Source organism: Micromesistius poutassou (assembly GCF_964030765.1).
Source record: "Micromesistius poutassou genome assembly, chromosome: 23".
NCBI classification, from domain to species: Eukaryota; Metazoa; Chordata; class Actinopteri; order Gadiformes; family Gadidae; genus Micromesistius; species Micromesistius poutassou.
Window position 1 is genome coordinate 9,279,928 of NC_140293.1, and position 26,293 is coordinate 9,306,220.

Genomic DNA, 26,293 nt, shown 5'->3' on the forward strand with positions numbered 1-26,293 from the left:
GTTTCCATTCAACGTATAATAAAGCCCTGTGTTTAGTTTCAGATATATAATGACTGAGCATGAGGGGTTTTGAGTTCCTTCGAGTCATGAATATGTATAAGATATGTAATATGAAACACTGGCTGCAGCTCGCCTCGGTTCCTCGAAGCGACTCATTCACAGTTTCGTTTTCCGCGAGCACCCCGCACGTTCCGCGGCAGTTGCTTTAAAGTGTCCGAAGGACCATAAATAGAGTGGGCGGGACCTCTGTCCGCTATCAAGTAATCCAATTGGTAGATCCGAGCCGAGCCGAGCGCCAGGTACCGCCTACTTTATGGTTGGTGCTCTCGTTCGTCCGTTCGCCCGTTCGGTGTGTAACTCACACACCAACACACACACACGCTGGAGACGAGGAAATATCAACACGACAGGTGTCCTCTCTGACCCGGGACAAAATGAGGACATTCCTGACTGTGATGACACTTTGTTGTGCACCAAAAGGTATCGATTCATCTCTGATCATCTGAACTTCAACTGTATGTATTGTTCCTCGATAGAGTAATCAATGACAGTAGTGGAGGAGTGGTCCGTATGCTGTGGTTAGGTAGCGGAAGTATAGAAGGGACAATGAGGTGGTGGGTGAATGTGTGAATGATTGGGTGAATGTTGGGGAGTATTGTAAAGCGCTTCGAGTGACCACTGCAAAACGCGTTATAAATAGTCCATTTACCATTGATTTGATGTTGAAGCTTTACAGACGCAACACGGGTCATAGTGAGTGGTGGAGCAGAAACGAAACTTAACTCATGTGATCAACAATGCAATTGGTTTGGCCTAATCTGATTTATATTCTACATAGCAACAGGTTAATAACCACCGTCCCTCTGCAGTGGTTCTAGCGTTAATAACCAGTCCCTCTAGTGCAGGGTTCCCCAATTAGTTTTGCCAGAGGGCCAAATTTGGTCAAGCATGCCACGCCAAGGGCCGAGATATCGTTACATTTTTTTAATTCGCCATTTTTATGTGCACATTTTGCTTTAATTATCATTACTATAATTATTAGTAGTAGTTGAAAATACCCTGTGTTAGGAGTCACACAATAATGCTCTCTTGAAAGAAAATTTGTCCAAAACCTACCATTAATTTATTAAAATGCCGCTGGAACATCAGCAAACAAAAGTCCAGCAAACAAACACGCACACAGTGCAGCAGCCCCAAACATAAAAACTTAAATAGCATCAGCACAGTGTGTCTTCAACAGGGCGTTGGGCCTGGTGCCATCCATCCAGATCAGTGTGTGTTCACATCCACTCTCTTCCCCTCTCTATATGTCTCTCCCTCCCTCTCTAAGAGACACAGGATTTTAGTTAGTTAGCTTTAAAATGTCATACCACAATATGTGACATTAGTTTTAAACTTTTTAAATATGTGTAGCAAATAACATCAGTCTGTAAACAACAACAAAAATATATATATTTATTTTTTTACATGAGAATGCCACTGGGTCAGCGCGGGCCGGACATTTGGCTCCTGTGGGCCAGATCTGGCCCGCGGGCCGCTAATTGGGGTTCACTGCTCTAGTGGTTCTGTTAATAACCAGTCCCTCTAGTGGTTCTGTTAATAACCAGTCCCTCTAGTGGTTCTAGTGTTAATAACCAGTCCCTCTAGTGGTTCTGTTAATAACCAGTCCCTCTAGTGGTTCTAGTGTTAATAACCAGTCCCTCTAGTGGTTCTAGTGTTAATAACCAGTCCCTCTAGTGGTTCTAGTGTTAATAACCAGTCCCTCTAGTGGTTCTAGTGTTAATAACCAGTCCCTCTAGTGGTTCTGTTAATAACCAGTCCCTCTAGTGGTTCTAGTGTTAATAACCAGTCCCTCTAGTGGTTCTGTTAATAACCAGTCCCTCTAGTGGTTCTAGTGTTAATAACCAGTCCCTCTAGTGGTTCTAGTGTTAATAACCAGTCCCTCTAGTGGTTCTAGTGTTAATAACCAGTCCCTCTAGTGGTTCTGTTAATAACCAGTCCCTCTAGTGGTTCTGTTAATAACCAGTCCCTCTAGTGGTTCTGTTAATAACCAGTCCCTCTAGTGGTTCTAGTGTTAATAACCAGTCCCTCTAGTGGTTCTGTTAATAACCAGTCCCTCTAGTGGTTCTGTTAATAACCAGTCCCTCTAGTGGTTCTAGTGTTAATAACCAGTCCCTCTAGTGGTTCTAGTGTTAATAACCAGTCCCTCTAGTGGTTCTAGTGTTAATAACCAGTCCCTCTAGTGGTTCTGTTAATAACCAGTCCCTCTAGTGGTTCTAGTGTTAATAACCAGTCCCTCTAGTGGTTCTAGTGTTAATAACCAGTCCCTCTAGTGGTTCTGTTAATAACCAGTCCCTCTAGTGGTTCTGTTAATAACCAGTCCCTCTAGTGGTTCTAGTGTTAATAACCAGTCCCTCTAGTGGTTCTAGTGTTAATAACCAGTCCCTCTAGTGGTTCTGTTAATAACCAGTCCCTCTAGTGGTTCTGTTAATAACCAGTCCCTCTAGTGGTTCTGTTAATAACCAGTCCCTCTAGTGGTTCTAGTGTTAATAACCAGTCCCTCTAGTGGTTCTGTTAATAACCAGTCCCTCTAGTGGTTCTGTTAATAACCAGTCCCTCTAGTGGTTCTAGTGTTAATAACCAGTCCCTCTAGTGGTTCTAGTGTTAATAACCAGTCCCTCTAGTGGTTCTAGTGTTAATAACCAGTCCCTCTAGTGGTTCTAGTGTTAATAACCAGTCCCTCTAGTGGTTCTAGTGTTAATAACCAGTCCCTCTAGTGGTTCTAGTGTTAATAACCAGTCCCTCTAGTGGTTCTAGTGTTAATAACCAGTCCCTCTAGTGGTTCTAGTGTTAATAACCAGTCCCTCTAGTGGTTCTAGTGTTAATAACCAGTCCCTCTAGTGGTTCTGTTAATAACCAGTCCCTCTAGTGGTTCTAGTGTTAATAACCAGTCCCTCTAGTGGTTCTAGTGTTAATAACCAGTCCCTCTAGTGGTTCTGTTAATAACCAGTCCCTCTAGTGGTTCTAGTGTTAATAACCAGTCCCTCTAGTGGTTCTGTTAATAACCAGTCCCTCTAGTGGTTCTAGTGTTAATAACCAGTCCCTCTAGTGGTTCTAGTGTTAATAACCAGTCCCTCTAGTGGTTCTAGTGTTAATAACCAGTCCCTCTAGTGGTTCTAGTGTTAATAACCAGTCCCTCTAGTGGTTCTAGTGTTAATAACCAGTCCCTCTAGTGGTTCTGTTAATAACCAGTCCCTCTAGTGGTTCTAGTGTTAATAACCAGTCCCTCTAGTGGTTCTAGTGTTAATAACCAGTCCCTCTAGTGGTTCTAGTGTTAATAACCAGTCCCTCTAGTGGTTCTGTTAATAACCAGTCCCTATAGTGGTTCTGTTAATAACCAGTCCCTCTAGTGGTTCTAGTGTTAATAACCAGTCCCTCTAGTGGTTCTGTTAATAACCAGTCCCTCTAGTGGTTCTAGTGTTAATAACCAGTCCCTCTAGTGGTTCTGTTAATAACCAGTCCCTCTAGTGGTTCTGTTAATAACCAGTCCCTCTAGTGGTTCTGTTAATAACCAGTCCCTCTAGTGGTTCTAGTGTTAATAACCAGTCCCTCTAGTGGTTCTAGTGTTAATAACCAGTCCCTCTAGTGGTTCTGTTAATAACCAGTCCCTCTAGTGGTTCTAGTGTTAATAACCAGTCCCTCTAGTGGTTCTAGTGTTAATAACCAGTCCCTCTAGTGGTTCTGTTAATAACCAGTCCCTCTAGTGGTTCTAGTGTTAATAACCAGTCCCTCTAGTGGTTCTGTTAATAACCAGTCCCTCTAGTGGTTCTAGTGTTAATAACCAGTCCCTCTAGTGGTTCTGTTAATAACCAGTCCCTCTAGTGGTTCTGTTAATAACCAGTCCCTCTAGTGGTTCTGTTAATAACCAGTCCCTCTAGTGGTTCTAGTGTTAATAACCAGTCCCTCTAGTGGTTCTGTTAATAACCAGTCCCTCTAGTGGTTCTGTTAATAACCAGTCCCTCTAGTGGTTCTAGTGTTAATAACCAGTCCCTCTAGTGGTTCTAGTGTTAATAACCAGTCCCTCTAGTGGTTCTAGTGTTAATAACCAGTCCCTCTAGTGGTTCTAGTGTTAATAACCAGTCCCTCTAGTGGTTCTGTTAATAACCAGTCCCTCTAGTGGTTCTGTTAATAACCAGTCCCTCTAGTGGTTCTAGTGTTAATAACCAGTCCCTCTAGTGGTTCTGTTAATAACCAGTCCCTCTAGTGGTTCTAGTGTTAATAACCAGTCCCTCTAGTGGTTCTGTTAATAACCAGTCCCTCTAGTGGTTCTAGTGTTAATAACCAGTCCCTCTAGTGGTTCTAGTGTTAATAACCAGTCCCTCTAGTGGTTCTAGTGTTAATAACCAGTCCCTCTAGTGGTTCTAGTGTTAATAACCAGTCCCTCTAGTGGTTCTGTTAATAACCAGTCCCTCTAGTGGTTCTAGTGTTAATAACCAGTCCCTCTAGTGGTTCTGTTAATAACCAGTCCCTCTAGTGGTTCTAGTGTTAATAACCAGTCCCTCTAGTGGTTCTGTTAATAACCAGTCCCTCTAGTGGTTCTAATGTTAATAACCAGTCCCTCTAGTGGTTCTGTTAATAACCAGTCCCTCTAGTGGTTCTAGTGTTAATAACCAGTCCCTCTAGTGGTTCTAGTGTTAATAACCAGTCCCTCTAGTGGTTCTGTTAATAACCAGTCCCTCTAGTGGTTCTGTTAATAACCAGTCCCTCTAGTGGTTCTAGTGTTAATAACCAGTCCCTCTAGTGGTTCTGTTAATAACCAGTCCCTCTAGTGGTTCTAGTGTTAATAACCAGTCCCTCTAGTGGTTCTAGTGTTAATAACCAGTCCCTCTAGTGGTTCTAGTGTTAATAACCAGTCCCTCTAGTGGTTCTGTTAATAACCAGTCCCTCTAGTGGTTCTGTTAATAACCAGTCCCTCTAGTGGTTCTGTTAATAACCAGTCCCTCTAGTGGTTCTGTTAATAACCAGTCCCTCTAGTGGTTCTAGTGTTAATAACCAGTCCCTCTAGTGGTTCTGTTAATAACCAGTCCCTCTAGTGGTTCTAGTGTTAATAACCAGTCCCTCTAGTGGTTCTAGTGTTAATAACCAGTCCCTCTAGTGGTTCTGTTAATAACCAGTCCCTCTAGTGGTTCTGTTAATAACCAGTCCCTCTAGTGGTTCTAGTGTTAATAACCAGTCCCTCTAGTGGTTCTGTTAATAACCAGTCCCTCTAGTGGTTCTAGTGTTAATAACCAGTCCCTCTAGTGGTTCTGTTAATAACCAGTCCCTCTAGTGGTTCTAGTGTTAATAACCAGTCCCTCTAGTGGTTCTGTTAATAACCAGTCCCTCTAGTGGTTCTAGTGTTAATAACCAGTCCCTCTAGTGGTTCTAGTGTTAATAACCAGTCCCTCTAGTGGTTCTAGTGTTAATAACCAGTCCCTCTAGTGGTTCTGTTAATAACCAGTCCCTCTAGTGGTTCTGTTAATAACCAGTCCCTCTAGTGGTTCTGTTAATAACCAGTCCCTCTAGTGGTTCTGTTAAAAACCAGTCCCTCTAGTGGTTCTAGTGTTAATAACCAGTCCCTCTAGTGGTTCTGTTAATAACCAGTCCCTCTAGTGGTTCTGTTAATAACCAGTCCCTCTAGTGGTTCTGTTAATAACCAGTCCCTCTAGTGGTTCTGTTAATAACCAGTCCCTCTAGTGGTTCTAGTGTTAATAACCAGTCCCTCTAGTGGTTCTAGTGTTAATAACCAGTCCCTCTAGTGGTTCTAGTGTTAATAACCAGTCCCTCTAGTGGTTCTAGTGTTAATAACCAGTCCCTCTAGTGGTTCTGTTAATAACCAGTCCCTCTAGTGGTTCTAGTGTTAATAACCAGTCCCTCTAGTGGTTCTGTTAATAACCAGTCCCTCTAGTGGTTCTAGTGTTAATAACCAGTCCCTCTAGTGGTTCTAGTGTTAATAACCAGTCCCTCTAGTGGTTCTAGTGTTAATAACCAGTCCCTCTAGTGGTTCTAGTGTTAATAACCAGTCCCTCTAGTGGTTCTAGTGTTAATAACCAGTCCCTCTAGTGGTTCTGTTAATAACCAGTCCCTCTAGTGGTTCTAGTGTTAATAACCAGTCCCTCTAGTGGTTCTAGTGTTAATAACCAGTCCCTCTAGTGGTTCTGTTAATAACCAGTCCCTCTAGTGGTTCTGTTAATAACCAGTCCCTCTAGTGGTTCTAGTGTTAATAACCAGTCCCTCTAGTGGTTCTAGTGTTAATAACCAGTCCCTCTAGTGGTTCTAGTGTTAATAACCAGTCCCTCTAGTGGTTCTAGTGTTAATAACCAGTCCCTCTAGTGGTTCTGTTAATAACCAGTCCCTCTAGTGGTTCTAGTGTTAATAACCAGTCCCTCTAGTGGTTCTAGTGTTAATAACCAGTCCCTCTAGTGGTTCTAGTGTTAATAACCAGTCCCTCTAGTGGTTCTAGTGTTAATAACCAGTCCCTCTAGTGGTTCTAGTGTTAATAACCAGTCCCTCTAGTGGTTCTGTTAATAACCAGTCCCTCTAGTGGTTCTGTTAATAACCAGTCCCTCTAGTGGTTCTGTTAATAACCAGTCCCTCTAGTGGTTCTAGTGTTAATAACCAGTCCCTCTAGTGGTTCTGTTAATAACCAGTCCCTCTAGTGGTTCTAGTGTTAATAACCAGTCCCTCTAGTGGTTCTGTTAATAACCAGTCCCTCTAGTGGTTCTGTTAATAACCAGTCCCTCTAGTGGTTCTGTTAATAACCAGTCCCTCTAGTGGTTCTGTTAATAACCAGTCCCTCTAGTGGTTCTGTTAATAACCAGTCCCTCTAGTGGTTCTGTTAATAACCAGTCCCTCTAGTGGTTCTAGTGTTAATAACCAGTCCCTCTAGTGGTTCTGTTAATAACCAGTCCCTCTAGTGGTTCTAGTGTTAATAACCAGTCCCTCTAGTGGTTCTGTTAATAACCAGTCCCTCTAGTGGTTCTAGTGTTAATAACCAGTCCCTCTAGTGGTTCTGTTAATAACCAGTCCCTCTAGTGGTTCTAGTGTTAATAACCAGTCCCTCTAGTGGTTCTGTTAATAACCAGTCCCTCTAGTGGTTCTAGTGTTAATAACCAGTCCCTCTAGTGGTTCTAGTGTTAATAACCAGTCCCTCTAGTGGTTCTGTTAATAACCAGTCCCTCTAGTGGTTCTAGTGTTAATAACCAGTCCCTCTAGTGGTTCTGTTAATAACCAGTCCCTCTAGTGGTTCTAGTGTTAATAACCAGTCCCTCTAGTGGTTCTAGTGTTAATAACCAGTCCCTCTAGTGGTTCTGTTAATAACCAGTCCCTCTAGTGGTTCTAGTGTTAATAACCAGTCCCTCTAGTGGTTCTGTTAATAACCAGTCCCTCTAGTGGTTCTAGTGTTAATAACCAGTCCCTCTAGTGGTTCTGTTAATAACCAGTCCCTCTAGTGGTTCTAGTGTTAATAACCAGTCCCTCTAGTGGTTCTAGTGTTAATAACCAGTCCCTCTAGTGGTTCTGTTAATAACCAGTCCCTCTAGTGGTTCTAGTGTTAATAACCAGTCCCTCTAGTGGTTCTAGTGTTAATAACCAGTCCCTCTAGTGGTTCTGTTAATAACCAGTCCCTCTAGTGGTTCTGTTAATAACCAGTCCCTCTAGTGGTTCTGTTAATAACCAGTCCCTCTAGTGGTTCTGTTAATAACCAGTCCCTCTAGTGGTTCTGTTAATAACCAGTCCCTCTAGTGGTTCTGTTAATAACCAGTCCCTCTAGTGGTTCTAGTGTTAATAACCAGTCCCTCTAGTGGTTCTGTTAATAACCAGTCCCTCTAGTGGTTCTAGTGTTAATAACCAGTCCCTCTAGTGGTTCTAGTGTTAATAACCAGTCCCTCTAGTGGTTCTAGTGTTAATAACCAGTCCCTCTAGTGGTTCTAGTGTTAATAACCAGTCCCTCTAGTGGTTCTAGTGTTAATAACCAGTCCCTCTAGTGGTTCTGTTAATAACCAGTCCCTCTAGTGGTTCTAGTGTTAATAACCAGTCCCTCTAGTGGTTCCAGTGTTAATAACCAGTCCCTCTAGTGGTTCTAGTGTTAATAACCAGTCCCTCTAGTGGTTCTAGTGTTAATAACCAGTCCCTCTAGTGGTTCTAGTGTTAATAACCAGTCCCTCTAGTGGTTCTGTTAATAACCAGTCCCTCTAGTGGTTCTAGTGTTAATAACCAGTCCCTCTAGTGGTTCTAGTGTTAATAACCAGTCCCTCTAGTGGTTCTGTTAATAACCAGTCCCTCTAGTGGTTCTAGTGTTAATAACCAGTCCCTCTAGTGGTTCTAGTGTTAATAACCAGTCCCTCTAGTGGTTCTAGTGTTAATAACCAGTCCCTCTAGTGGTTCTAGGTGTTCTGGATGAACCAAGGAACGTCCGGCTGACCTCCTGGAACATGGACCTGGTTCTGCGGTGGGATTCGCCTGTAGACCCGGAGGTCCTCTACACGGCCGAGTTCAAGTGAGTGTGTGTGTGTGTGTGTGTGTGTGTGTGTGTGTGTGTGTGTGTGTGTGTGTGTATGTGTGCGTGTGTGTCTTCTACACGGCGGAGTTCAAGTGAGTGAGTGTGTGTGCGTGTGTGTGTGGACTCAGATGGACATTAACTAAATCAAACTACCATCTTCCCGTTTTCTGTCAAAGTGAAAGTAAGACTTGAGGTGTCACATTACACTTATGATGAGCACATGTGCTATTCTGAGGGCTCCCATGTAGTATGTAACTCGCATTCAAGTATAGATTCATAGCAAACAAGAGTTTAATGTAAGTATAGTTTATAAAATATTGGTTTATAGGGGGATATGGCACCTAATGCACTACCAGTATTATAGTATTATAAAACGGGTGGCTTACATCAAGCGATCTGATTGGTTCCTAACTGTTCAGTTCTGCCCAATCAGTTTGCAGAGTTCAGTATTACTCAGTATTACGCGCCTAACTTGAACTGTTGTTTATTTATATATAAAAGCAATAGCATAGTTCACTGAAGCCTAAAAATATGTTGATTGATGGAGAGGGTGGAAATGTTGTAAAGCAATAGGCACACGTTGGCCGGTGGTGGGTCCACATCCACTGGGATTGACCAGCCACGCGGAGAACCGCGTCCCAGTGGATGTGGACCCGCCAGTGGACGTGGATCCCAGTGGATGTGGACCCGCCACCTGAAGACCACCCAGGCTACTGCGCCTCTCAGAAGCTTTCTTCTACCTGGGATTCAGACTGTGGAGAATAACAAATAGTTTGTCATCTTGCGTAGCTGTGGTAGGGAGGGCCATGACAGATCCTGAGGGACTACAGTAGTGAGACTACTGGAGCACACACACACAGACACACACACACACACACACACACACACACACACACACACACACACACACACACACACACACACACACACACACACGCACAACGACAACGGATCTTGCTCTAATCCGGCTGGTTTAATTTCCAGCTCGACGGTGATCAAGTCCAAGCCCGTTTGTGTGAACACCAGCGCCCTCTACTGTGACTTCACCGCCGGGACCAGTTCCCTGTCCGTGTACGGGACGTACAGAGGCCGAGTGAGGGCCCAGCGGGGCCAGGAGAGCTCCGTCTGGGTGGAGAGTGAGCCGCTGACCCTGGACCAGAACAGTAGGTGGAGCTGTTGGTTCACTCCTGCCCCTGCCGCCACTATGTCATCTGTCAACACCATTTGTTGACATAAATGGCTGCTGCCCTAAAATAACATGTTGTACTGTGATTACAATTGGACGACACTTAACAGGGAATGTTATATTTTAAATGTTGTATCTAGAGCCCGACCGATACTGGATTTTAGGGGTCGATGCCGATATTAGTGAGTAAAGAGTTACTGATGTCGATATATCGGCCGATATCTAGATCTATCTGTCTTTATTCTATATTCATCACTGTACCCCGGGGGTGGGGCAGCTCCTTGGGTGTGGCTGCTAAGGGAGCGTTTACGCCAATGTGCTGTTCAAATATTTAGAGGTTCAAACGCGACAGTAGAAGATTTACAAAGAGGTGGTTACGTTAATTAATCAACACCATTTCTAAAGTTTTCATATCGGCAAACAGGTAAAGTCGTCACAAAAATGGCGTTTCCAAACTTGTGATTCCCATCTGCTCCAAGTTCTTATTTTTTTCTTCCCCTCCGTCTTGCCCTCCCTGGCCCCAGCCGTCATAGGCCCCCCCCACGTCAGCCTGGTGTCCAACGGGGGTCACATGACCGTAAACATCAGAGACCCCGTCTTCCAGATCTCACAGATGAGGCAGGTCTACTTCGAAGCCAGCTACAACATCACCTACTGGAAAGAGGGCGAGCAGGGCGCGGTAGGTGCAGGTCCCTGCTACACCCCACCCAGGGGCCCCCACCCAGGGGACCCCACCCAGGGGACCTGCTCTGGGCGGCCGGTGCCTCTACCGATTCTGTTTTTTTGAAAATTCCTTTCCTAACGAGATGACCCGGAAATACTTGGAGGAAAGGTAGCATAGGTAACCTGTTCCTTTAACCTGTGCCTTTAGCCTAGGTTACTCCTGACCAACCTTTACCAAAGGAAAGGAGATATTGGTATCCCATAATCCTTTACGGCGGCAATGTTTAAAGAAACAGTTTACCGACTCTACGCGAAGACGCATGAGAGACGCGGTAAAGCAGAAGAAGAGAAGAGAAGAAAATACAATTGATAATAATGGATACCAAATTCCAGAAACATCATGATTTGAATCAAAATGAATTCATTTACTGCAGGTTAGTAAGCACATCATATACACCATAAGAAAATAAAATGCCAACTTCACATTTAAGAAAGACTACTGGGGGCAGTTATTTCAACATCAACATAAGTTGAGCCTCTTTTTCACATGTGAATTTGGATTCAAGTGGCCTCAAATTTGGCGATAACCTGATTGAAATCAATATGACAAGAAGGCTTGGATCAAAGAGCGCTTGTTGTAGTCCATCCTCGGAAAATTGTAGTTTCACGCTAGAGTTCAGCAGTACCCGTGGGTTTAACCGGTCTAACCTGTGCACAATGATTACTCAACGTGCAACAGGTGTGCAGCCTCCCCCAGACCCAGAGTCCAGTCAGACTCGGCCGGTGGGGTATTCCATAGACATAAACAGTAGACGCCGCATCGACCGCTACTGCCTACTGGCGCTGACGAGACGTGGGGCCGCCATCTTGGAGCGGTCGACCGCTCCACTCAGTGTGACCCGTTTGGTGCAATGAACTGTCAGCGCTTTTAATTCATCAACCTCACTGAATACCAAACTGATCTTCACGCAGGTTTTTTTTGCTGCAAAGGTCATACATGTAGCCATGATACAGGACACATGGCTCGGCGTGTTTTAATATTCATAGTGGGCTTAACAGTAATAGAATATTCTGATATATGATATGATCAAGTGACCAGACGTCCGAGATCAAAACTGGGAACATAATCCCCGAAAAGGGGGAAAAAACTGAGACATTTCCAGTTTGACTAGCAATCTGAAAAACCTAATGTTGTGTCTTCAACAACAGAACGGGGACAGGTCGTTTTAAGTTGAAGAAACACTATAAATACATATATACATAGCCTACATTAAAAAATTATGAATACATTAGATATCTATATATAAACACATGAAGGTTTTTGTATGAGCTGAAACCCCTGAAAGAGGACTGTTTTGCAGAGCTTCTTTCTGCAGTTCAAGAGGTGAGTTTGGCGATGTGGTGCAGCCTTAACTTGTGAAACTGAGGCCCCGTCCACACGGGTGAAAACCATCCGTTTTCCTTTGATGCGTTTCAGGAATATCTCCGTAAAGACGGACTCGTCGCGAAAATGCATCGAGCTGTAGAAACGCTGTAGTACATATTCAAGGCCACTGTGTGGCGCTGGTTCTCCATTTTAAAAAAGTGGAGCGCATCAAACCTGCGCGCATTAATGTATACAAACAAACAGTCGAGGAGGAGAAAGCAGCTGTTAAACCTTTTAGATTGAGCAGAAATACTTTTTAATGTACAGGTAGTAATTAAATGTACCAAGGGGCTGTATTTAAAGCTACAAAAAGAATACAAATCAAATAAATAAATTTAAAAATCAACGCAACTCTAACGTCCCCAGCTGGTGGGGGGGCGATGACGTCATTGTTTGCGTTTCAGGCGTCCACATGAATACGAACACGAAACCACAAAGGTCCATGTCTGTCCTGTCTGTCCCTCAGGTTTATAACAGAGCTGTCTGTCTGTCCCCCAGGTTTATAACAGAGCTGTCTGTCTGTCCCCCAGGTTTATAACAGAGCTGTCTGTCTGTCCAGGTTTATAACAGAGCTGTCTGTCTGTCCAGGTTTATAACAGAGCCGTCTGTCTGTCAGTCAGGTTCATAACAGAGCTGTCTGTCTGTCCAGGTTCATAACAGAGCTGTCTGTCTGTCCCTCAGGTTTATAACAGAGCTGTCTGTCTGTCCAGGTTCATAACAGAGCCGTCTGTCTGTCCAGGTTTATAACAGAGCTGTCTGTCTGTCCAGGTTCATAACAGAGCCGTCTGTCTGTCAGTCAGGTTCATAACAGAGCTGTCTGTCTGTCCAGGTTCATAACAGAGCCGTCTGTCTGTCCAGGTTCATAACAGAGCTGTCTGTCTGTCAGTCAGGTTTATAACAGAGCTGTCTGTCTGTCCAGGTTCATAACAGAGCCGTCTGTCTGTCCCCCCAGGCCCAGAGTGTCAGTGTGGAGCAGAACCCGGTGGTTCTGAGCGACCTGGAGCCCCTGAGCCGCTACTGTGTGAAGGTGCACATCAGCACGCCCAGCAACCGGCGGGCGGGCCAGCAGAGCGCCGTGGCCTGTGAGCGGACGGCTGGCCGTGAGTCCTCCTGCTGTAGCGGCGCCACGTGTTGGTCCTCATGGACCAACGTGGGGCTCGCAGGGGAACACATTCATGCTTCATCGCTTGTTTGAGGTTTTTTTTGTGTTTTTGTTGTTGCCAATGGGAAACAAAGTGAGGAAAACCAAGAAGAGATGTAACATTTGAGTTATCTGAAGGGATGGACTCAAAGTCGTGTCCTCCTCAGATTGTAGGTCCAACACCACGAGATAAAAAAGTAAAAAGTGTTACAACAGAGTTACAACGTTAACTACGTGAACTGGCCTGGTCAAAGACGGCCAAAACACGGCATGGTAGCATCATACCCCTGTTTCCTCTTAATGATGGTCTTATTTTAGTAACAGAGAAGAAATGGCATAGATTACGTTACGTATTATGTTGCTGATCAAATAAGATGTTAGATATAATAAAAGGTGGGTTCACCATCCCATCAAAATGTGGGGTTACGACCCCCCCCCCCCCCAGCAGCCCGCACAACCGGCTTCACCGGCCTTCTTCTGCTCTGCTCCTCTGGTTGCCAGGAGAACGGACTCCGTGGCTGGAGGCGGTGCTGACCTTTGTCGTCATGGTGATGGTGGTGACCGTGGTGGTGGTGGCGGTTCTCTACCGCAAGAGGCTCTCCAGCTTCCTCTGCCCGAGCGACACGCTGCCGCAGCACTTCAAGAAGGTGTGTGTGTGTGTGTGTGTGTGTGTGTGTGTGTGTGTGTGTGTGTGTGTGTGTGTGTGTGTGTGTGTGTGTGTGTGTGTGTGTGTGTGTGTGTGTGTGTGTGTGTGACCTAGACGGCCAATCAACATTCTATAATGTCACTCAAAACAACCCTTTAAATATCCCTTTTAATAAAGGACATTTAGCTGTGGGTCAGATCCCTGTCAGTGTGGGGAGGGTTGATGCTGTGGGTCAGATCCCTATGTCGGTGTGAGGAGGGTTGATGGTTCAATAAATCAATCAAAGTCCTTACTGCCTCAGAGTGTATGTAGGCTAGGCGGTTATGGTTTATTAAAGATAATGTATGTAGGCTAGGCGGTTATGGTTTATTAAAGATAATGTATGTAGGCTAGGTGGTTATGGTTTATTAAAGATAATGTATGTAGGCTAGGTGGTTATGGTTTATTAAAGATAATGTATGTAGGCTAGGCGGTTATGGTTTATTAAAGATAATGTATGTAGGCTAGGCGGTTATGGTTTATTAAAGATAATGTATGTAGGCTAGGCGGTTATGGTTTATTAAAGATAATGTATGTAGGCTAGGCGGTTATGGTTTATTAAAGATAATGTATGTAGGCTAGGTGGTTATGGTTTATTAAAGATAATGTATGTAGGCTAGGCGGTTATGGTTTATTAAAGATAATGTATGTAGGCTAGGCGGTTATGGTTTATTAAAGATAATGTATGTAGGCTAGGCGGTTATGGTTTATTAAAGATAATGTATGTAGGCTAGGTGGTTATGGTTTATTAAAGATAATGTATGTAGGCTAGGCGGTTATGGTTTATTAAAGATAATGTATGTAGGCTAGGCGGTTATGGTTTATTAAAGATAATGTATGTAGGCTAGGTGGTTATGGTTTATTAAAGATAATGTATGTAGGCTAGGCGGTTATGGTTTATTAAAGATAATGTATGTAGGCTAGGTGGTTATGGTTTATTAAAGATAATGTATGTAGGCTAGGCGGTTATGGTTTATTAAAGATAATGTATGTAGGCTAGGCGGTTATGGTTTATTAAAGATAATGTATGTAGGCTAGGTGGTTATGGTTTATTAAAGATAATGTATGTAGGCTAGGCGGTTATGGTTTATTAAAGATAATGTATGTAGGCTAGGCGGTTATGGTTTATTAAAGATAATGTATGTAGGCTAGGTGGTTATGGTTTATTAAAGATAATGTATGTAGGCTAGGCGGTTATGGTTTATTAAAGATAATGTATGTAGGCTAGGTGGTTATGGTTTATTAAAGATAATGTATGTAGGCTAGGTGGTTCCTTACTTGACTTTAGGTTCCTCATTCTCATCTTCAAATGGAAACAGGGATAAAAAAGGAAATTCTGCATATGTGGGGTTAAAGAAACTACTTCTAACACTAGATTCCACTAAATACATAAAGACATTTTATATGAACATAGAATATATTTATATGAATGAAAAAACAAATAATTTCACATCTAAAGCTGTGAGATCGGTCTTTCACGCTTTGATATTTGGTCTTGAAGGAGATTCAAAATACTTAATTAATTAAAGAAGAATTTCACCGGTGGAGACATGAATCTGTATTGAAAGTGGGTCCTATATTTGGTCGAATAGAAACAGAAATGTCTAATTTGGTGCCTTCTTGATTGATAAAAGGCAGACAGTGACTTTTTGGCACTTGTGGATTGAAGACGACAACTCCCACAACGCCAATCAGCGTTCACTCCCTGAGGGACGTAACATAACAGCCAATCAGGGTTCACTCCCTGAGGGACGTAACATAACAGCCAATCAGCGTTCACTCCCTGAGGGACGTAACATAACAGCCAATCAGCATTCACTCCCTGAGGGACGTAACATAACAGCCAATCAGCGTTCACTCCCTGAGGGACGTAACATAACAGCCAATCAGCGTTCACTCCCTGAGGGACGTAACATAACAGCCAATCAGCATTCACTCCCTGAGGGACGTAACATAACAGCCAATCAGCGTTCACTCCCTGAGGGACGTAACATAACAACCAATCAGCGTTCACTCCCTGAGGGACGTAACATAACAGCCAATCAGCGTTCACTCCCTGAGGGACGTAACATAACAGCCAATCAGCGTTCACTCCCTGAGGGACGTAACATAACAGCCAATCAGTGTTCACTCCCTGAGGGACGTATTTTTTTTTGTACGTTTTTTGCACAGCAATCTAAAGCACCACGCCAAACACCAGGTAGTGTCATTCCCCGGCGTTCCATCTAATGTGTTTAATTTTCCTTTGGTTGCAGGTCGGGCGTCGATATCAAATTATAGCGGGTCTGGTCGGGTGCGGAATGTAATTCCCGGGTACAGGCGGGTGCGGGTTTGCTAAATAAGACCCTTATTGATTGATTCTCGGCCATGGTGGAGAAGGAATTGGGGAAAGAAACGTTGGCTTTGACTCTCTGAGGTCCAGATTGAACCACGACTTCAGATTGATGTGGAAGGACCGGAGACGTCGGAGAACCCGACGCAGTCTTTTATTCATAACAGCATCCAGGCGCACACAGCTTTTGACCGTGATATTATATTAAAGATGTCTATATATTATATTATTTTGATATAGAGCTCCAGGTCTCCCGCCGGAGCTCCCGGAGTGTTCTAGAATATCTACAATATCTAGAACACGGCCAAAAGCTGTGTGTGCCTCCGGATGGTATTATGAATAAACGACTACGTCTCTGGTACTACATCATCACCTTCTTTAGCGCTTGTGTGATCTACCGGTCACACCAGTCACACGGTAACGTCAACATCCATACCAAATCACACCGGTGTCTCTCTATACCGTTTATACCATACACCCCTAAGTCCCGCCCACTGGAGCTAGTGCTTAGTTTTTTAGAGACCCCCCCCCCCCCCCTTCATACACTTCCTGCTTTAAATGACGCAAAAATCGTCATTTTGCGTCATTTAAAGCAGGGAGGTAGATTTGGATCTCTCCCATCTCAGGGGAAAATGAGGGAATGATGCAGGACCATTCAAAAATATGACTGGGTTACTAATGATACAACGCTTTATGCAAATGGGTGAAGTGTCCCTTTAAGTAAGTCGTTTGTAACACCCCTGCCCTGCCCATAACCAACCACATCGGAGTTGGTTTCCAGCAGTCCTAGCGTGTTAATATGGTATAAATGGAGTCCCCCATGGGGATTAGTTAAAGGGGATCTTCCAATTCTATTACAATGTATGACAGTTTGTATTTTTTCTCCATGTACTTGCAGAACGTATTTGACACCCCCAATTCACCCATGTCCGTGGCCATGGGGTACTATCGCCCCCCTGTGGAGACTTACGACAAGGTCAACGTCACGACCTCGGAGCACAACACGGACGAGTGGCGCCCTCTGGCGGCGGAAGAGGACCACTGCAGCGCTCGATTTCCAACCGCAGAGCAGCCGTGGCTTGACTAATGGAAAGTGTGCCTTGTGGAAGCACAACATGACGGGACCCGAGAGACTAAAGCTGAGCTGCCGGATGTAGTGCGGGGTAGAGGTTTCAGAAAGCCTGTATGAAGTACTCTGCTGGAAAAAGTGATTTTGTTTCAGTAATGGATTATATTGAACTGCAACAGCCGAATCCATTCAAAGTCCAGGGGTGGCTGGGGTCCCAGGCTCACCGTGAGAGGGGAGTGAACCCAGCTGAGGGGTCCACCTGGACCAGAGACTCAGTCTGACCTGTAGCCTGATGTACTGCGGAAAACCTCTCCATTCGCCTCCGGCGCCTCCAGTGTTTAAAAACAGAAGCAGATACATATGTTAAACATTACTAGTAATTAATGTGTGTGTGTGTGTGTGTGTGTGTGTGTGTGTGTGTGTGTGTGTGTGTGTGTGTGTGTGTGTGTGTGTGTGTGTGTGTGTGTGTGTGTGTGTGTGTGTGTGTGTGTGTGTGTGTGTGTGTGATTGGTTATAAGATTTGGCGGCGGGCTAGTCTACTACCAACAGTAGATTCGCTCCCCGGAGCTGGACCATTAAACAATGAACACAGTGTCATTTTACATTCTTGTTAAAATGTCTGGCCGGTACATTTCCGCTCTGGCAGGTAAAAAGATACCCTGATAGGAGTATACCCTGATAAGAGCCTGCCTGCGACGTTGGGGTATCTGTTGATCAATACACGAACACAAAACCTGAATCTTACGGTTTGGAATGTACCTGGATGAATGATGTATAGTTGTATAGCTGTACGGCCATTAAAAAATATATAATTGGAATAAGATATAACTATAATGTAATGGACTACTGAGAAATCGGTTGTCTGTACAAACGTTGATTGAGTCCGTCAGCCAACTTTAAACTATTAATGTTTTACAGTTTAGTCTGTATTTTTAAAACGGTTATTAATGGGCATGCATGCATACAATAAAACATTTATAGAAATACCAAAATGATATTCACTAACAATAATGGGGTGAATGTGTCGGAACTACTGAACTAACTCTGAACTGCGCATGCGCATCGTGGTAGCAACCACATCTCACGTCACGATACCAGACTGCTAGAATCTCGATCCGGAAAGAGAGAGAGAGGCGACAGACAGACAGACAGGTGACTGGAGCTCGAATAATGGACGTTTCAACACTAATGCAGTAAGAGGCTATTGGCGTTGAAGGACCACCGACCATGTACTCCTGCGTCTGCGGACTCATGTCCCTGGTCTGGCTCTCTTCAGGCGGGGGTGAGTGGTGCGGCCACAGGCTAACATTAGCCTGGGCTTTATATTGAGCTTTTATATATATATATATATATGTGTGTGTGTGTGTGTGTGTATAATATATATACATATATATGTATATATGCATGTATATATATATATATATATATATGTATATGTGTGTGTGTATATACATGTGTGTGTGTGTGTGTGTGTGTGTGTATATATACATATATGTGTGTGTGTGTGTGTGTGTGTGTATATACATATATATGTATATATATGCATATATATGTATATGTATATATATATGTGTGTGTATGTGTGTGTGTGTATATACTGTATATCAGCGCTGCAATAAAGCGGATCAACTGAAATCAACAATCAGAAGGGGATGTCCCCTTTCATTAAAACAATACGCTGTGGTCTGGTCTAGTCAGGAAATTATTTTGTTTTTTTGGTGTGACATTTGTTGCGCGTGCGTGACAGCGTGAGATTGATGCTGAAAGCGTGAGTGTCACACCACATGCGTGAGAGGTGGCAACCCTGTGGTATGTGTCTCCGTCAGGAGGAGAACCCTAGAGGAGAACCCTAGAGGAGTCCACTAGAGGAGAACACTAGAGGAGAACACTAGAGGAGTCCACTAAGGAGAACACTAGAGGAGAACACTAGAGGAGAACACTAGAGGAGAACACTAGAGGAGTCCACTAAGGAGAACACTAGAGGAGAACCCTAGAGGAGAACACTAGCGGAGTCCACTAAGGAGAACACTAGAGGAGAACCCTAGAGGAGAACCCTAGAGGAGAACACTAGAGGAGTCCACTAAGGAGAACACTAGAGGAGAACCCTAGAGGAGAACACTAGAGGAGAACACTAGAGGAGTCCACTAAGGAGAACACTAGAGGAGTCCACTAAGGAGAACACTAGAGGAGAACCCTAGAGGAGAACACTAGAGGAGAACACTAGAGGAGTCCACTAAGGAGAACACTAGAGGAGTCCACTAAGGAGAACACTAGAGGAGTCCACTAAGGAGAACACTAGAGGAGAACACTAGAGGAGAACACTAGAGGAGTCCACTAAGGAGAACACTAGAGGAGTCCACTAAGGAGTCCACTAAGGAGTCCACTAGAGGAGTCCACTAAGGAGTCCACTAAGGAGTCCACTAAGGAGTCCACTAGAGGAGAACACTAGAGGAGTCCACTAAGGAGAACACTAGAGGACTAGAGGAGTCCACTAAGGAGTCCACTAGAGGACTAGAGGAGTCCACTAAGGAGAGAGCGGAAGGAAGAAGTTCTCAGTGAAGGTCTTAGTTTAGTCACCGTGAGGAGATAGGTTACTCTGTTGTTACTGTACTCCTATAACAAATACGGCGGTTCACCATCTAAATGGTTCAATTTGTTCATCAAACAGTAGGGTTAAAAACATCTGGGTCGGATGTGCACATCCAATCAGCCTCCACTGAGTGACGGCCCCCAGCAGTCTGACGGCCCCCGGGGGCCCCCAGCAGTCTGACGGCCCCCGGCAGTAATCTTGGTGCAGGGGCGTTGCTAGACTCCTTCTCCTGGAGCCCCAGTATTGATCTGCTGTGCCCCAGTAAAATCTCACGTTTGAGTTTTAACAAGCTCCATAGTTGGCAGTGGATTCATTTAGATTGGTAGTAACGGTAATAGAATGGATATTTTTCTAATCCACAACGTCAAAGCCGCGCAGTTTAACCCAAAACACAAGCTGAGGCGCACACCTCCCTGTCCGTGCACGGCGGTGCGCATGCAGTAATCCGTGTTTCAGCGCAACACAAGAATCAGTATTGAGGAATGATACCACGTCACGGGACTAAAGTAAGCTTTTATTAATGGGGGGCTTGTGCCCCAGTAGCGCTGTATGTCCAGCAACACCCTGTGGAGCTGGACCACTGAGCAGCCTCTCTTGGAGGCTTGTTCCCCAGAGCAGCCTCTCCTCTTGGAGGCTTGTTCCCCAGAGCAGCCTCTCCTCTTGGAGGCTTGTTCCCCAGAGCAGCCTCTCCTGGAGGCTGGTCCCCCAGAGCAGCCTCTCCTCTTGGAGGCTTGTTCCCCAGAGCAGCCTCTCCTCCCGGAGGCTGGACCACTGCCAGAGCAGCCTCTCCCGGAGGCTGGACCCCCAGAGCAGCCTCTCCTGGAGGCTGGTCCCCCAGAGCAGCCTCTCCTGGAGGCTGGTCCCCCAGAGCAGCCTCTCCTGGAGGCTGGTTCCCCAGAGCAGCACCAGAGTTCACCCTCCATGCATTGGTACACTGAGGCGTTCAGCAGAGCCTTTATCCAGAGCCAGGGAGGTTGAGAACCATCACAATGGTAACATTCAAGTAAAAAAGAAAGTGGGTCAGTAATGTGATGTGTATTAATAACGTAACATAATCTTGTTGTTGTTGCTGTTCTAGACTGGCGTAGTTTCATTCTGTTAGAAGGATGTTAAATGGTATTACAAACTGGTTTAGTCACGTCCCTGTGTGTCACAACACTCGGGTTAATTCAAATGTCTTCCTTATGATATTTGCTTATCGGACAAAGCAAGCAAATAGCTTGTTTTGTCCGATAAGCAAATAATATAAATAGTGTCCCAGGGGTAGTCTGAGTTGAAGGGGTGATATTATGCCACCAGGTGTGAGTGTGATTAGTCATTACACCACACGGGTAGGCTGGTGGATTCATCAATCCAGCGTACATCTAGGTGGACACGCCCCCTTGTGACGTCACTCAGCCACAGGGAAGGGCAGCTTGTCAAAGAGCTTGTAATGACTAATCACACTCGCACCTCGCACTCGCACGGGTGTAAAAGATCTTCCCTTTAAGCGATGGCAGCTATTCAGATAATAAAAGGATTTGTTTCCCGGATGTTTATCCACCTTCTTACATTTTGTGTTCAACACAGAGCCTTATCTCTCTAGGAGACTGTAGAAATAACCCGCAGATATCATTATCTTTACTAGTGCACATGTAGTTGCACGCACAGGCTGAAACTCTCAGAAATGCTTGTGTTATTATTCATATGCCTCCCATGCCTGCCTACTTACTCATCACACACACGCACACACACACACACACACACACACACACACACACACACACACACACACACACACACACACACACACACACACACACACACACACACACACACACACACACACACACACACACACACACACACACACACAGGGACTGGTACTGGTACTTCCTGTTTATGTGATGTTGGCAGTTCCCACTAGGGAGGTTTCAGCTCTTCTGAGGACGTCCGCTGGCCGGTGGCTCTGATCTCCACGTTAGTGCTCCCCTGTGACGGTGACACGGTTCCTCTCCGGCGTAGTGCTCAGCCCTCAGGGCGCAGATGTTCACCGTGTTACTCTAGTCATTGGTTCCGTGTTCTCGTGGTTTTCCAGCAACCCTTTTTAAACAGTTACCAAATGAACATGACCCACTACCTTCACTTCTTCTTTAAGAGATTTATGTGACTGATTTGGGATATGCCTCATGGTTTAGTATTATTTATTAATTTAGCAATCAACAACGCCCTCTATAAACATTAACCATCAGAAGGCTCGAGAATAATATGGTTATGAAGCGACTCTGGATTCAATAGACTGACATGGGTCTTGAACTGACTCTGGATTCAATAGACTGTCATGGGTCTTGAACTGACTCTGGATTCAATAGACTGACATGGGTCTTGAACTGACTCTGGATTCAATAGACTGACATGGGTCTTGAACTGACTCTGGATTCAATAGACTGACATGGGTCTTGGGAAACCAGGAACCTTTCAGGTGGCGTGTTTAGGATTCTCCGGTGTAGGAAACAAAAAAGATCAACTTGATTTTCTTCCTGGGTAAGATGAAGGTACTGCCAACAGTATCTGCTAATATTGTTTAGGCTACCCTTTAGTGGCTCACACAGACTTTGCTATTCTTTAGCCACTGATGTATCTTACGCTGTACTTTGATTGCTAATACAGCTAAGTATATCCAGTATCTGCTAATGTGGCTCCAACCATTCTCTAGCTGCTCATAGAGTTAGCGCTGCTCTTTACACCGCTGATGCAGTTAATGCTACCTATCTGCTGCTAATATAAATACTTAAGGCTATCCCGTTAATAATATCCTGAAAATAAATATAGACCACTGAAGAATAAGTCCCACCTCCAAGGCTCCGGTTCCCTCGGTCAATTGTCTATGTGAAGTAACATGGGGGTTATGAATGATCGTACATAACAAACTCTGTCGGTGGAGAAGAACTAAAAGCTGTGTCACGTTTTGAACTACACACATTTTACATCTAGTTTCGACCGAGGGAACCGGGGGCCTCGGAGGCAGGACTTACGAGCTCAGTCACAGTATCGTAGTATCACAGTAGGAAGAACACAGGTTTAGCGGCCTCATAACATTCATCATGGGTCTGTTCGGTTGAGGTATCGCGATGCACCAGCCTCGGCACAAAAGCCAAGTAACCACATTGACCATACTGGTGCTACGGCAGACCAAATGAATCCCATGGTACAGGTACAGGAACAGGCAGTTACTTCAGTAACATCTTGGTGAGCAGCAGGGGAAGTGGGACTCGATAGCACGACTCGGGAGGCCAATGGCTGGGTTAAAAGAATGGTCTTTATTAGTCTGTCGACTATTGAGGTAAGCAACCCAGCAGGGAGAAGACCAAGGCGTAGTCGAAGTAAACGGCAGGAATCAGAAAAACCAGGGGCCTCTATGAAAAGTCAAATTTAACCTTTATGCCTCCTTTCCTTAACCTTTGTGGAAAACGTCATCGGGTCAAGGAGAGATGAAAAGGTGCTTCCATTCGAACATAGGAAAAGACTGCACTGTTTAAAATGAATTTGACTCCACTTTGCGTGACGGCGGGTATTGCTGACCTCTAACGTCTCTAGAGTGAAACTACTAAAACAAATTTTCAGAGGACGGACTACAACAAGCTCTTTGATCCATGCGTTCTTGTCGTATTGATTTAATCAGGTTATCGCCAACAGTGAGAATCACTTAGGTCAGACTTGGCCAACGGGAATATTTGAGGCCACTTGAATCCCAATTCATATGTGAAAAAAAACATAAAAACTTATGTTGATGTTGAAATAAACTGCCCCCAGTAGTCTTTCTTAAATGTGAAGTCAGCATTTTATTTTCTTATGGTGTATGTGCTTACTAACCAGCAGTCCTCTCTCATGCGTCTTTGCATAGAGTCTGTAAACTTCGTTGGTGGCCTGTTTCTTTAAATATTGCCGCCCTAAAGGATTATGGGATACCAATATCTCCGTTGAGTAACCTATGCTGAAAGAGGGTTAAAGGATGCATCGAGGCTCCTTTCCTAAGCATTTTTAGAATTCAAACCACCTACTTCTGGGTCATCTCGTGAGAATCCGTAGAGGCCCAGGAACCCTAAATATCACTCAGGAAATGCTCGGACGCTTGATACAAAGAACAAAGACGAATAGAGGGAGGGAAGCACGCTGGCTGAATCCACTAGGAGGGGGATGTTGATGAGAGACGGGTGGGAACCTTCAAGGTGAGTGAAGACAATCAGATAAGAGAATCACAAGGACAGGGAGTGAAGGAATCAATGAAGAGATGTGATGACTTTAGCCTACTATTGACACACTATTGATAACCGTCCACAATGTGGAAAGATATTCTTTACGGTCAGTGCTAATTATCAGATCCAAAGGTTCAGTAAAAAGGGGAGGACTCTTCCTTTTTGACCGTTTATGTTTTCCTTCTGACGCCAGGTCTCATGGTTTAGTCCGGTTGTTGTTGTGGTTGTTATTGTTGTTGTTGTGATTTTTTCCCTCTGATGCCAGGGCCCAGTTTCTCGAAAGCATTGTTAGCCTAAGTGGTTTGTTAAGTTCATCGTACGAGCACTGTAGGCGCGTCGGTGAGGCTGAGATGAAGTTCACTATTTATTGGACCGTGTCTAGACAGTTACAAACATCCCTGACCTTAGTGGAGTGCACAATCGCCAAGTTGAGAGTGTGGTTTCTGCAGTGAACGTAGACTGCTGCGGGAAACTGCTGTGATGAGTGCCTTTCCCGCTTACATTGCCCGCATCATCATACCCCTGCCCAACAATATGGGCAGGAATCGATCTAGACCAGCAACAGCAATAGCTGTGTCATTGCCTCTGCGTTTGAATGATAATGAATGAATGGAACGTTACATTTTTAATGTTGACACCAAAGTTTCTAGACTAGAGAGTGAGCGCCAGTCAATGAACCCTTATGCGGAATCAGAGAAAGTCTGCTCTCTTTGCTGCGCAAAGCATGTTCCAGAAATCAGCACATTTAGATAAATGCTATAGTTGTCACACAGACAGAAGCTATTTTTTATTTTTGTAATATGGAATTATTTCAGGGGGGAAAAATGCTGTGAAAAAATGTATGCACGGTGCGTTCAGGATTAGGACTGATATCGCATATGTCGGCCTAGGCCTCATCGAGATATTTATTTGCTGCCAAAAACTATAGTTTCATCCAACAACATTCCTGCGTCTCCCCCTCATAAGGAGCCCATTTCAGCACCGTGTCAGTAGAGCCTACGACGTCGTTAGAGCAGGGCACACGCGTTCATGTTAAGAGGAGTTTCGGGAAACGCTCAAAAGATCCTTCGTGATAATGATCGTACGAGCGTGGATCCATCGTTATCGGGAAACGGGGCCCAGGTCTCACGGTTTTGTCCTGTTGTTGTTGTTGTCGTCGTTGTTTCCAGGCGCAGCGGAGCTGGCCCCCCCGCTGAACCTAACCATGATCGCCATGAACACCCACTTCAACCTGAGCTGGAGCCTGGACCCCCGGCACCACGGGGCCCACGTCAGCTTCACGGTGCAGTATGTGGCGTAAGTCCCTCCTCCCCCTACGTCCTAGGGCCAGGCCCTCCTCCCCCTACGTCCTAGGGCCAGGCCCTCCACCCCCCTACGTCCTAGGGCCAGGCCCTCCTCCCCCTACGTCCTAGGGCCAGGCCCTCCTCCCCCTACGTCCTAGGGCCAGGCCCTCTACCCCCCTACGTCCTAGGGCCAGGCCCTCCACCCCCCTACGTCCTAGGGCCAGGCCCTCTACCCCCCTACGTCCTAGGGCCAGGCCGTCCTCCCCCTACGTCCTAGGGCCAGGCCCTCCACCCCCCTACGTCCTAGGGCCAGGCCCTCTACCCCCCTACGTCCTAGGGCCAGGCCGTCCTCCCCCTACGTCCTAGGGCCAGGCCCTCTACCCCCCTACGTCCTAGGGCCAGGCCCTCTACCCCCCTACGTCCTAGGGCCAGGCCCTCCACCCCCCTACGTCCTAGGGTCAGGCCCTCCACCCCCCTACGTCCTAGGGCCAGGCCGTCCTCCCCCTACGTCCTAGGGCCTGGCCCTCCACCCCCCTATGTCCTAGGGTCAGGTCCATGGGGAGGCCCTCCACCCCCCTACGTCAGGTGGTTTTGTCTCATGAGCTGACCTGAACCTGGAGGAGCTGCTGCCTCCTCCCACTGACGTCTGGGACACGCCGTCACTTCTGTTCATTCTGTTGCGTTTTCCTTTTCCAATGGTTCGTGAAATGGCTGAACCGGAAAACCGGGATTTCTAAAAGGATCTAGGATTAGTTTTTCCCTAAAGAGGAGGTGAACTCAATGTTGCAGCTGGGATTCGAACATTTGAACGCGTGGACAATGTGTAAACGTAATGTCCGACCAGTAAACGTGTGTTAATGTAATGTTTGGATTTTATAACCTTGAATACCTTGAAAAATATCTAAATTCTATTCCTTCTTTGATACCTCGGGGGAAATGTAATCAACATGGAGGGCATCGACGCTGCAGAAAATAAATATTAAACGTTTAGAATATTCACTATCGTTATGTATCGATAATGAAAAATCTGGCTTTCCACCCCAGACACATTTATGGGAAATACAACCAACTTATTCCAGTAGCTGCGACAGACACAGGTGTGTTTAGAAACAAGACAGGCCAGCTCTTGGGTGTGGTTTAAATG

General features: G+C 45.2%; 2 protein-coding genes across 3 annotated transcripts in view; both read left to right on the forward strand.

The window, feature by feature from the left end:
- The first annotated feature begins 348 nt into the window (after positions 1 to 348).
- LOC311368389 (interleukin-10 receptor subunit beta-like) lies at positions 349 to 17,633 on the forward strand. 2 transcript variants are annotated; one of them, XM_084487192.1, is made up of 7 exons: positions 349 to 480; positions 8,419 to 8,536; positions 9,524 to 9,702; positions 10,250 to 10,404; positions 12,767 to 12,914; positions 13,457 to 13,602; positions 16,871 to 17,633. In XM_084487192.1, exons 1-7 carry the CDS (start codon positions 435 to 437, stop codon positions 17,057 to 17,059), a joined length of 981 nt encoding a protein of 326 aa, XP_084343318.1. In that variant the 5' UTR covers positions 349 to 434; the 3' UTR covers positions 17,060 to 17,633. The 2 variants fall into 2 exon arrangements, with proteins under 2 accessions (XP_084343318.1, XP_084343317.1); XM_084487191.1 differs by having other exon boundaries at positions 360 to 480; positions 8,410 to 8,536.
- Positions 17,634 to 17,779: 146 nt separating this feature from the next.
- The window catches only part of LOC311368388 (interferon alpha/beta receptor 1b-like), a 15,891-nt gene continuing 7,377 nt past the window's right edge, over positions 17,780 to 26,293 (forward strand). Inside the window, exons 1-2 of the mRNA XM_084487190.1 lie at positions 17,780 to 18,323; positions 25,036 to 25,162. Of these exons, the coding sequence (XP_084343316.1) occupies positions 18,269 to 18,323; positions 25,036 to 25,162 (182 nt within the window). The 5' untranslated portion in view covers positions 17,780 to 18,268. The remainder of the gene's footprint in view (positions 18,324 to 25,035; positions 25,163 to 26,293) is intronic.

Bases quoted from the DNA above. Each gene is read 5' to 3' on its own strand.
- LOC311368389 (XM_084487191.1), top strand. From the start codon at position 435: ATGAGGACATTCCTGACTGTGATGACACTTTGTTGTGCACCAAAAG. The intron at 8,537-9,523 runs GTGAGTGTGTGT...TTTAATTTCCAG, and splicing joins CTCTACACGGCCGAGTTCAA to CTCGACGGTGATCAAGTCCA. The intron at 9,703-10,249 runs GTAGGTGGAGCT...CCCTGGCCCCAG, and splicing joins GCTGACCCTGGACCAGAACA to CCGTCATAGGCCCCCCCCAC.